At 36.8% G+C, this 12,393-nt stretch overlaps 1 protein-coding gene across 7 annotated transcripts in view; it reads right to left on the bottom strand.

The window, feature by feature from the left end:
- The window catches only part of PTPRK (protein tyrosine phosphatase receptor type K), a 432,976-nt gene that overhangs the window by 79,768 nt on the left and 340,815 nt on the right, over positions 1 to 12,393 (bottom strand). For all 7 annotated transcript variants that reach the window (XM_087718519.1, XM_087718514.1, XM_087718515.1 and 4 more), the window contains exons 12-13: positions 8,206 to 8,479; positions 5,182 to 5,218 (exon numbers count right to left, since the gene is read on the bottom strand). In XM_087718519.1, coding sequence (XP_087574645.1) covers positions 5,182 to 5,218; positions 8,206 to 8,479 — 311 coding nt within the window. The remainder of the gene's footprint in view (positions 1 to 5,181; positions 5,219 to 8,205; positions 8,480 to 12,393) is intronic.

Genomic DNA, 12,393 nt, shown 5'->3' with positions numbered 1-12,393 from the left:
GCCCCACAACAGCTGCACATGAGGCATTATAATGTCTGTTTTCAATCTACTTGCTCTCTCATTGTTAGCATTTTTGTGAAAAGAACTACTTTTTTTTTCACCAGAGTTATTTAAGAACTTCCAGATGGATACTAGCTTGCTTCACAAATGTGACTTTTTTCCAGCTTGTCAGTGACACATTAAATAATTCATTTTTTTCTCACTGCTATTTGTCTTAGTGTCCCTTCCTGAAAATAACAATCCTGGAGAAATTTTGAAGGCTTCATCCAAGATTTTGCAGGCCATGGCCAGATTTGGAATTGTTAGTCATAGCAGTTTACTCTTCCTTTGTGCAAAGTTATGTGTGGTGGGTTTGTTCTGTTTATCTGGGAAAGCTAAAAGAAGCTTTCTTTCATCTAACAGATATCTAGACTTTGTGATACTTTTGGTGGCTTTCTTTACATATTACATCCAATGTTAATTGTGATTTTAACTAACTACTAAAATGGAAAAATCTTAACTTATTTTAGATGTTAATAAAATCAATGCCTGTTGTTTCATTCAGTCAAAGCAAAGCTGAATGTTTGAGTCATACACTTCCCAATGCTTTATTACTTCATTTTATCTTAAAATACTTATCAAGTCTTCAGAGACACAAAAATAATTGCTCATGCAGAAATCTCTACAGCTCTCTAGCATTAGAAGCCTTAAAAAAACCCTGGATTTTGAAAGATATTTTTGATAAGGAAGATCCATTATAATATTTTGTTTTCATCCTCTTCACCTAGAAGCAAAAAAAAACCTTTGCTAATCCTGGTACAGACATAGTTAATTCTCTCTCATTAAGACAAGTAGAAAGGAAACAATTTAAAAAATGAAGTGTGTGTGTGTGCTCTCTCTCTCTCTCTCTCTCTCTCTCTGTGTGTGTGTGTGTGTGTGTGTGTGTGTGTGTGTGTGTGTGTTGGAGGGAATTTAATTCTACTCAAATACCCAGCAGACCTAAAATTGGTTCTATAGGTGATAAAGTTTGGGTGATGGAAAGTCTTGTTAAATTAGAGAAGGGGAAAAGATCCTTGCAGAGTTAGGGATAGTTGCCAAGTAGTTTGCAAAGGGATTTTAGGTCCTTGCATTTTATTGCTTGGGATTATGTGATGTGCTTATCACAATAATTTGATTTTGTATTTTCCATTCTGGGTAATGCTGGAAGCCTCTAAAGGTATTAAGCAATTTAAAATTTACTGTCACATATTCACACAAAGGGACCTTGAATAATCAAAAGTAGCAAAGAATCAACAGTAGCTACTTGTTCCTATATCACCACTATTAGGGGAAAAAATGCATGCCTTAGTGAAGTTCAATATACTGCAGCATCAACTAATTCAGGAACCAGAGCTTTGATTATGAAGGAAAAGTTTGGTGGATCTGTAGGATAATTGTTACTTACATCAATCTATCCAACAACAACCTGTACTGTCTGAATTATAGCATCTTATACCAGTGATGGCGAACCTATGGCATGTGTGCCACAGGTGGTACATGGAGCTATATTTGCTGGCACATGCGCTGTCTGGTCTGATGCACATGTGCATGCTGGCCAGCTGATTTTCGGCCCTCCAGAGGGCTGGGCTGGGGAGGCCATTTTTGCTGTCCCCAGGCTTCAAGAAAGCCTCCGGAGCCTGGGGAGGGCAAAAAACAGGCCCAACGGGCCAACCGGAAGTTTGTTCCCAAACTTCGGGTTGGCTCGTTGGTCCATTTTTCACTTCCCCCTCCCCCCAGCCCTCAGGAAAGCCTCCGGAGCCTGAGGAAGGCAAAAACCTCTCCCCACGTGGGGTGGGGGTCATGTGTGCATGCGCAGGTGGGCAGGACACATTGGGTTATGGGAGTGGGCACTCACACCTATGTGATAGCATGTGCGCACACAATTTTGGGACGCCTTTACAAAAAGGTTCGCCATCACTGTCTTATACCAATGTACACCATGTCTTCTCTTTTTTTACTGGCTATAATAACAGAATCTTACAAGTCTTATTAAGCTGTTACCTCCTCCTCTTTCTTATAATTAAAAAAGTAAATTAGGGAGGGGGTCTGTTTGAGTCACTTCCAAATGTTATCTGGCTGTTCAAACTTAATAAAAAATTAATAATGTATCAGCTCCTGTTGCCTGGGCAACAGCTTCTGCATATGTTTATCAGGGTCACCTGAAAAGGCCAAGGAACCAGAGATCCTATTGCTGATGCACACTGAATAACAGAAAATTGAAAACACTAAAAGAAACCTGTAAGTGCTTTATCAATTATACAAAGGGCCTCAATTGTATCAACTATTTCAAATTGTGGAATGTCCTTAAGGAAAAATACAGGTATGTTATAGAATTTTATTGTCCTTATGCAAAGCCTACATGCACAGAGGAAGCCACAATCCAAGTGAAATGTAGCAGAACAGACTGACTCAATATCAGCAGAAGAGTGAGAAAAGACTGTATATTCTTTCCTTATTTGTTCAATATGCTGGATATACAGGCTAGACCCAATAAATGTCAGCTGATGGGAACAAGGAGAGTGGCTGTTCTGCCAGAGATTTTGCCCTCTGGATTATTTCATTTGATGCTTTTATGATAATGAATGCCACCCGGAATCATTTGTTTGAGATGAGTGGCTATAGAAATCAAATAAATAAAGTAAAATAAGTAAAACTATTGGGAGAATAATTTGGCTTGGAAGTAGATGACTATGGTTTTTAAATTGGATAAAGGATGCAGTGGCTAAGACGCTGAGCTTTTTGATCAAAAAGGTCAGCAGTTCGGCGGTTTGAATCCCTAGTGGCGCGAAATGGAATGAGCTCCTGTTACTTGTCCCAGCTTCTGCCAACCGAGCAGTTTGAAAGCATGTAAAAATGCAAGTAGAAAAAATAGGAACCACATTTGGTGGGAAGGTAACAGTGCTCCATGCACCTATGGGGTTTAGTCATGCAGGCCACATGACCATGGAGATGTCTTTGGACAACACTGGCTGTTCGGCTTAGAAACAGAGATGAGCTGCCCATAAAGTTGGGAACGACTAGTACATATATGCGAGGGGAACCTTTATCTTTAACCCCTAATTGATAATGGTGTCATCACTAGGGCTGAAGACACTACATGATAATTGAAAATGGTAATGATATACAAATTATGGTAATGAGAATACTGAAAAAAATGGGAAATTAAATATAAATAAGACATAACTAATGTCGACATATGCAGCAACCCTCCTTAGAATCAACAATGAAGATAGTTGTAGATAGCTTCTGCTTTTTAGGATCAACCACAAATAATAAAGGAATCAGCAATCCAGTTATATGCCACAGTAGCCACAAAAGCCTTGGAAAAGGACCTGTATCTACAACAATTATAATTATAATATTTACTATAATAATAGAAATATAATTATTCTGTCAATAGTTTCAGAATATGGAACTGAAAGTAGAGTATTGAGAAGCAGGATGGAAAAACTATTGATGCTTTTAAATGTTGATGTTGGAGAAGGTTGCAAATATGATGAATAGCCAAGAAAGCAAACAAATAGATATTGCAGAAAGCAATCCAGATTTCTCACTCCAGGCACAAATGATCAAGCTCAAATTGTCATATTTTAGACACATGATATGAAGACCTAATGTGCAACGTGGAAAAAGCAAAAGGAAATAAATTGGATGGACTCAATTATAGCAGTAATTATGAGTACAGCATTAGAAAAATCACAAAGGCCAAGTTGGCAACAGATTATCCTAGAGAGTGTCTATCTATGTGGTTCCTTACCACCCACACAATTATGGCACGTCACATAATCAAATCGTTCATTAGTCTGTTTGAATTTAATTTGATTTAATGGCATTAGAGCTGCATTTGCATCCTAAGCTATCCTGTGGTAAGTAAATAATGTAGAAGCACTGCTCCAACTGGCCTTCCTGTTGTAGATTAACCTAAAGCATGCCACAAAATCCTAATATGTTTAATGCAATCCAAAATAAGAGATGTATAAGACACTTGCATTGGAACAAAACATGGGTGAGTTTAATTATCTTATTGTGTAAATGAGTAGATATAGTTACAACAACCAGGCATAAACACACACACAGAGAAAAAAACTGGGAGTAGGTTCAGCCCAGCAGGCCTGAAAAAAATGTAACACTCTGAAAAGAAGTGCTTCACACATTCAAACCAGAGGTGGTATTCTACTGGTTCACCCCAGTTCGGGTGAACTGGTAGCGGCAGTGGTGGGAGGCTCCGCCCACCTGCCCAGATGTCATCACAGATGCTCTGCACATACACAGAAGCACCGTGTACATGTGCGCTCCTGGTTCCAAACCGGTAGTGAAGGTAAGAGGATTTCGGTGCATTTATTATAAATTTCCACGATATTTAGTTTTTCATTTTCTAGATTTAAGAAGTGATACATTATCATTCCCAACACCACCCTTAGGTTTTTAAGAACATAACTAACACTGAGAGAAAAATGAAAATTACAATATTGTATAATTACATTAGGCAATAATTCATTCCAGAGTTGTAGCACAATTAGTGTTCAGTAACTTTACAAATTGGTATTTTTTTTTAACTTTAGTAATTGTTTTTATCTTTTCCAGTTCTTTGGCTTATCACTAGAACTAGAATGCACCTATCGATGATGCATACTAGTTCTAGTGATAAATTCTTTTTTAAAAATAAGTAAATAAAACAGGTCAAAGAAGTATATCTACATACATACAACCCTTCTGTGAACTCTTTTCATAAAAGAGACAAAGCTCCCTCGGTTGACATCAAAAAAGAACCAGAAACGTCCTCTTTTAATCTATCCTTTATAATAGGTTTCCTGTTCAAAAGCAAAATACTTTGCTAGAATTAAGCTTCTTCATAATAAAACTTAATAATCTAGGCACTGAGCAACTTGTTCTTTGGAATGACTACTGCCAGTTGTGGTTGGCACAAGAGCAGTCTCCTGTCTTTTGAGTAATGCTGCTGTTGTATTTTCACCTACAAGCAAAACTTTCTACTGAGCCAGCATTAAAGTATAACTCATCTCCTGGGAAGATTACCCCTGTCTGCATGGTACAACATCAAGCAGAGTCCAAACATTTTACAGGACTTAGTATGTAAACTCTCAGCAAAAATAAATAAATCAAAATATCTATGCCCTTTTATTCATGCGGGGTAAAATCTCTTACCTTTAGTAGCAATTCGAACACACTGAGTTTTGGTCTCCTGTTCAAAAAAATAAATAAATACATTTAGTCCAAATGTATTAGTATCACCAGTATATCATCATGGCAAATTCAAAACAGTAGTTTAATACATTCTCTTGTGTACAAATTATAGGATGAGGAAGATGTGAGTAATAGATGTTAAACTAAATGCAAAGGCAAAATTAGATTTCACTAATCTGTATTTATATTTTTTCCAAGTATTACTGGATCATCCAAGTTTGCTTGCATATTCAGAGAATGGATTTTAGGTAAGCAAAGCGCATCTATCTAATCTCTCTCTCTATATATATTGATTCTAACACAATATATAATCTCTGCAGCAAGACAATCCCACTCTCATCTTAACTGCTAAAGAATGGATGATGGGTAGGAAACTAGCAAGGCCAACTTTTAACCCAAGTCTTAGTTGGTTTTTGGTTTCTGTTCCTTTGAGTCAGGTGACTGGTGGGAAAAGTTCCTCCAGTTATCTTGGCAAGATTTTCACAAGTGGGCTTCCATTTTCTCCTTCTTAGGACTGAGAAGGGACTGGCCCAAGGTCACTCAACTGACATTGTATCTAAAGTGAGACTAGAATTCACAGTCTTCTGATATCTAACCTTATGTGTTATCTACTATATCAAGCTGGCTCGCCTTAGCTGTTAAAATACAAAGATATGATTTGAATATCATCCTGTTGATCTAGCAAAATGTAGGCCACATAAATAGGAAGATAGATACTTATGACACAATTAATTCAGTGTAATATATAAAACTAAATATCCAATTTTACATTCCCATCAAATGTGGAAGAAAGTTCCTTATATTCATACTTCCATCCCTACTTACAAATCTCTAAACCAAGTTTAAAATTAAAAAATGAAGGGCCGCATACTATCTAGAAAGGAATTTGTAAAATATTTTTTTCCACTAAAGTTCAGAGATAAAGAAAATGTTTTGTATCCAGAGGATTCAAAGGTTAATTCCTGCCACCTCAATTGAAGACTGGGAGTAAATCGTACCATATGTGGAAACCAGTTTCACAATTCTATTAAACCAAACCATGGTTTCCTTATTTTGGCTTAGCATGCTATGGGAACCCTACCAACTGTATTTTATTCGAAGAACCATGGCTACACAGTTCATTGGTTAGCATGAATATGAACCCAGCCTTTATATTATTAGGCATCTTTCCACACACATGTATACTTCTATATCGACATCAATATGGTCTCCAAAATTTTATATTGTCTTCTGTTTTTCATCTGCTGATCTTCTTCTCAATTGAACTTACTAGTTAATTTGATCTTGTCGCTTTCTCTCTATGTGAGAATACATCACAAATTTTATGGTCATTAATTTAAGCACATACTAGCTTCAGGAAAATCCTCCAGCTTCACCCAGCCCATTGTAGGATGGTTTTAAAAATGATGCCATTTTCCCATCTTGCCACAATATTCAGCTAATTTTTATAATTACAACATTAGGCAAGAATTCATTCTAGGGGTTTGATGGTAAAATCACTGAAGCTGAAACATCTATATTATTAATTGCAGCCAAAATGCAAATGGCAGGGTAGGAAAATCCGTCTTTCTAAAGCAGATTAATTATTTCAAAGTCTACCAATTTAACAGCAAATCCTCCCTTGTTCCCCCCTCATCTTTTCCCAACCATCTGCTACTGGGACATCATAAGAAGGCAACCAAGGTTTTATACAAGGCCATACTTAATTTGGAAATTGCAGTCCTAAATATCTCAGCTACTATCCCAAATGGTGTTTGTCTCATATTTGGGTTTATAAGAGAAAATGATTCAATGGCATCAGCATGAGGGTTATCATGTCATGTTGCTTTTCACACCTACAACTGCCAACAGTACTGAACTTCCTGTTGCTTTGTTCTCTATTAATATACATACTGAAATAGAAGCACTACTCTGTGGCACCAAAATTTCAAACAGTGAGGAAATTGCAGTAGGAACCTCTGGTCATACCTTCAACACCTGCACAGCAGTCAAGTAATTTTCAACTTGTACGTTGAGTTTTTGTACAAACAAGGAGTACACCTAGATCATATTTCAAATAAATGGCTTTTAAAAATATACTCTTTTTATTTGAAGTATGGTATGAAGGCTATGAAAACTTGGTCATTTTGTACGAGCCTGCCAAGCAACCTAGGTTTTCTTTTTCCAAAACCAATTTAATATTTTGAACTATGAAAGAGAGATGAAGGGAATTATTTGTTTTGAAAATGGAAAATGATAATATGGCTAAACTAATTTTACTGAAACCACTACTCTAAATATTTGGGACAGAGTATTTTCCATTAAAAATGTTGTATGTGGAATTTGTGGATTACAGAAACTTTTTTTGTTTTAGGAAAAAAAACAGATTAAGGACTAAGACCTGAGAATAAAAAAATCACACTAATTGAAATTATAATTATAATTATACAGAATGAGATATCCTGCTTCTTCTGACAGTTTTAAGATACTACTAAGGTAAAAGAGATTGTCCATTTAAATTGTTCCCCTCCTTCCTTGGAGAGAGAGACATACACACATGATATTCTTTCAGGCACTAGAATATCTCGGACTATATCAAAATATGAAACCAAATGTTCAAATTGGATATTTTTTATTTTTTTATTTAAATGTTTTATAGATCTTTGGCCATACTGAAACTTTTCTTACATTGTTGTTAGTACTCCATTTTCAAGGAAAGTAGCATACATTTTTTAACCTATAACAAATATTCTTGTTATTCAACAATAACTTTTAATGTCAAGTTGTTTACCACATATGGCAGGTAAGAAACAAGAAAAAGAGTCAAAATTCCCATGCTGTTGTTGAGATCTCTCTCTTGATCATGGTCTTAGTCTTACAGTATTGGAAAAACAAATGATTTAGAGTCAGACTGTAGTTGTGATTGATCAAAATTGAATGAATGAATGCTTGGATGAACCAATGAACAATCAAACAAACAAACAAGGAAAACCTGTATGCACTTACCTTTTCAACACTGCTCATGGCTTGAAAATAGATATTATACCCTTTCCGAGGTACCAAAGGTGGGTTCCAGAAGCCTTGGTAAGTTCTATTGTCACCAACTGTGAAAGCTGCTGCTTCTGGAAGATTGCCAGGAGGCAATTCTGCAGCAAAATAATAGGGCGAGCCATTGTTCAGGGCATTTTGATATGTGACAGGAATCTGGTAGCAATCCATTGCGCCGGTTTCTCGTTTGGTCCGATGAGGATGTAGCTCTTCAACAACAATCTGATAGGCGCTGTTCAAGATCAAGAGAGGAAGAATGCTAGAATGAGTGAGTACATGACTATATAGCCATTGTGCAGCATGTTTGGTTTAAAAAGCTACAGAAAAGAGATAATAAGATTGGAAATTCAGAACACTGTGACTATGATTTGGCCATGCTGGTTGAGGCAGATCAACATGTGGACTTTGCACCCATTCAGAACTGATCTGTATTCATGAAATTGCCTTGTCAGTGGAGGGTAAATACTGAAGCAGTGTGTGTGTGTGTGTGTGTATAAATCCATATAATCATTGTGCTCCCAAGAACCTTTCATAATTACTCTGCTATTATGGATGCTAACAAATCTCTATGAAGACCAACCTAGAGCTTAGAAGAACAAGCAAAAAAAAAAAAAAACCAAGTTATCTAGGCCAACTTGTGTAGATGACTCACAACAACATCTAGAAAAGTAACATCTAAAAGTAGAGTTACTAACTGACTTGGTCAATGGCATAGAACCAAGTTCCCAAACCTTTCTGTCTATGAGGCCTGGTAGGGGGGGAGGGGATGGTTCCACACAAATAGTGGAAAAGTGCACGCATACATGCAGCTCCATTTGTATAAATGGCATGCACACCCATTACTTGTACAAATGGAGTGCATATGCACATGTTATCCTGCTACTCATGCAAGAGGGGATGTGTGTGCACACGCTCACCCACCATTTCCACAGCCTGGTTCAGAACGGCTCAAGGCCCGGTAGTGGGCCAGGACCTGGGAGTTGGGGACATGGAGAGATCAGAGTACCTATTTTTATCCCATAATCAACCATAAGTCAAAAGAAACACAGTGGAGATTGATGGCCATTAGATTCCTGGAAGGAGAAGACATCTAAGCAGAATAGAACTGGAGTAAAACCAGTATTTTTGTTATAATTCTGCTAAGTCTGTTGACCCTGTGGTGGGAATTCTTGCCTCTCTCCTTTTTTCAGCTCTCTCCATCCATCACAATCTCCTCAACCAAAAGCCTCAGTACCCTGTGCTTAGCACCTGATTGTCAATTTTACAAGAGACTTTTTAAGGCAGGGGGATTAGCAATTTTAAACCCAGAAAAGTTTCCTTCCCATTAACCACCCAGATTTCTGCCTAAATAAACACATTATCATATCAATAAAATGAAATAAAAATAGAGAAGTGAGGATGCACTAGCAATTTATTTTATTTCCTGTCTGTGTGGAGTGGCAGCAAGAGTTAGGGTTATTTTTGTTTCTTCAGGGCTGGCACAAGCTATAAAGATGGTACATGGACTGCATGATTTTTTTTACATTCTTTTGTTGCTAGCAGGAAAGTAGGTACCACCTGGCCTACAGTGATTCCTGCCTATTCTCAGCATTTCAAGGTCAGCAAAACTGAAGGCGATTGCCACAGAACGATTGGTGAATGGAAATATCTTGAGAATACCAAGAGTTAACAGCTCAACATATCTGGTGAGCACAGGATTGGGCTTCAAGGAAACCCTTTCAACTTTAAAGGCTTTGGCATTTGAGCAGTCCAAGACTAGATTTCACATTACACAGAGTAATTTGTAATAGATTAAGCATTCTGCTTGATAATTTGCAGCATTTAAAGTTAGTGTTTGCCTTTGAAATGATAATACGGAGAGCTTGGTTTCAAGGCTCAACAGAGCAGCTCTAAGCCATGCCTGAAGCACCAAATTGCACTTGTCATGTTATTCCAAGACAAAGCATGTTGACAGGCATCTCTACCTTTTGACCTTGATATGACATCTTGACTCACAACTATGCAGATCTAAAATATAAACGACATCTTGTAATACAAGCACAGATGGAGAGAAATCTGTCCACTCTCTCCAAATAGCCGGCTCCTTTCCCTATAGTTGTCACTGACAAATTGTTGGAGCAGATGGCATTCAGCCTATTTAATATTGCAATAAAGAAATACACCAATATTTATTTATTTATTTAAGCTATTGGTAAACTTGCCAGTAGCTTCCTCTAAAAGACAGCACTTGGTCATTTCTAAGAAAATGCCCATTTCAGTAGCAATCATAATTATAATTCTTTTTCATGCAGAAGAAAGAGGCAATGCAAATGAAATGGTACAACCAGTTGAAATGCAGCATTCTGATCTTTTGACAATGTTCATGAAGCTGAACTTAAAACTCTCATTTTAAAAATCAGAATAATAATGTAAATTATTTCAAGATCTTTCTCCAAGCCATCTGACAAAATAAAATATGCTAAAGTAAAAAGTGTCACTTCAAAAAGTAGGATATTTAGCCCAGGATACTGTATATATACCATCAGAAGGACCGATAATCTGATCTAGTTCAGATACTTGATGCTTCGTTGCCTTGAATTAACCAATTTCATTGTATTTATTTTGTACAATGGCAATAAAGACTCTACTATACGTGATCAGAAGTTCTATATTCTGTTCTCCTAAATCATTTGCTACATGCAAATACTGTATAAGACTGTTCATTCCTTAAACATGGGTAGAAGAAAAGCCCTTCTGTGGTGGAATGGGAAACTCTTCTACCCCACATTTATTATCTTTGGTCACTTCAACCATATCAAGAACCATGGGTTAGGGTTAGGTACCAAAGCTCAGCTAGAATTCTCTCTCAGAACGTTAATGAGAAATAAATAAAAAAATAAAACTCATTTTATTTCAATGAGTGTCACTAGTTAAATGCTTTAATATCCTTGAGATTTTAACATTCTTGCTTATTGGCTATAACTCCAGCTTCTCTGGACGTCTCAGCAATTCGCATTCTCTCTTTACGAATTTGGAATCTCTTTAGCACTTGAGTGCATCCAAACTGGAGCAACTCAAGAAATTGTAAGAGTCGTATTTCTTCTATGAACTATTTTTTGGGAGATTATTTTAATACACAGCTTGTAATTTCAACAGTGCTATAGGAGTGATTTCTCCAATAGTCATTGTTCTAACAAGAGGCTGTTTAAAGTGGAGGGGAAAGTTGTAGATTTTTTCCCTATTTTTTAAATAAAAATTTACAAATAAAGCTTGTTACATTGTTTTGGCTCTTACAGGATATGGGGTGGTTTTCTCCAGTACACTCAAGGTTACACTTCAGTTACGGGAGGGAACATAATAGATTTTAATTTATTTTCATAATTCCTGTATTCCTTCATTTGTCAGATGAGGCTGTGGATTTGTTTATGTTCTACCATTTGATGTTAAGAAGGGGGAATTATTTCCTACTGAGGTAGGCTGTGGCAACAAAAATACTACAAAGCCATTGTGCCAAGGCCAAAATAAGTACAGCTCAAAGAATTTCTGGGAAAACATGGTAGAAACTCCTCATCTTTCATCCTATGAGTCCATCTCTGACCATTATAATCAGAAACTCAGGCAAATTATGTTTTTCTTTTTCCCTTCATTAACTATAGTTCAACTATTCAGACCTTGTTTTTAATCAAAATTTCAAGCTAGTTTCCAAATCTTGTTATGTTATTAGTCCTATGTTCTCACAGGACTGCCTCCAAAACATTGGGTTTCTGATTGATGGGGATACAGTCCTTCACAAGGCCTTGTTTAAGGTAACCTGAGATCATAAGATGGCCATTTTAATTGGTTTTTACCTTGGCTGCTGTTTATGCATTTTATTTTGTTGCTGTTTTTGTTCTGAACAGCCATTAGCTTCTCAGAGTCACTACCGATACGGGTAGCCATCTAAACTGCCTAAATAAATAAATATTTGGTGGCAGGGCTGTGTTACCATTTCCTGCTGAGGGAGAATTAAAAAAGAACAACACAAATGCACACACAGTTAGCGGAGTCTGTGTCTGAGGTAGAAAATCAAAGGACATTCTTCTAGCTTGCATTGCAATTCATGGAATAAAGAACAATAATTGTACCCACAACTCACTGGATATCAAATAACTGAGTTTTGACACATTT

This window comes from Thamnophis sirtalis, unplaced genomic scaffold (genome assembly GCF_051295495.1).
Source record: "Thamnophis sirtalis isolate CommonGarterSnake01/CBP01778 unplaced genomic scaffold, rThaSir2_p1.2 scaffold_6, whole genome shotgun sequence".
In the NCBI taxonomy this organism is placed as follows: Eukaryota; Metazoa; Chordata; class Lepidosauria; order Squamata; family Natricidae; genus Thamnophis; species Thamnophis sirtalis.
Note: the sequence above shows the minus strand (reverse complement) of the source record. Positions and strands in the feature narration are given on the sequence as shown.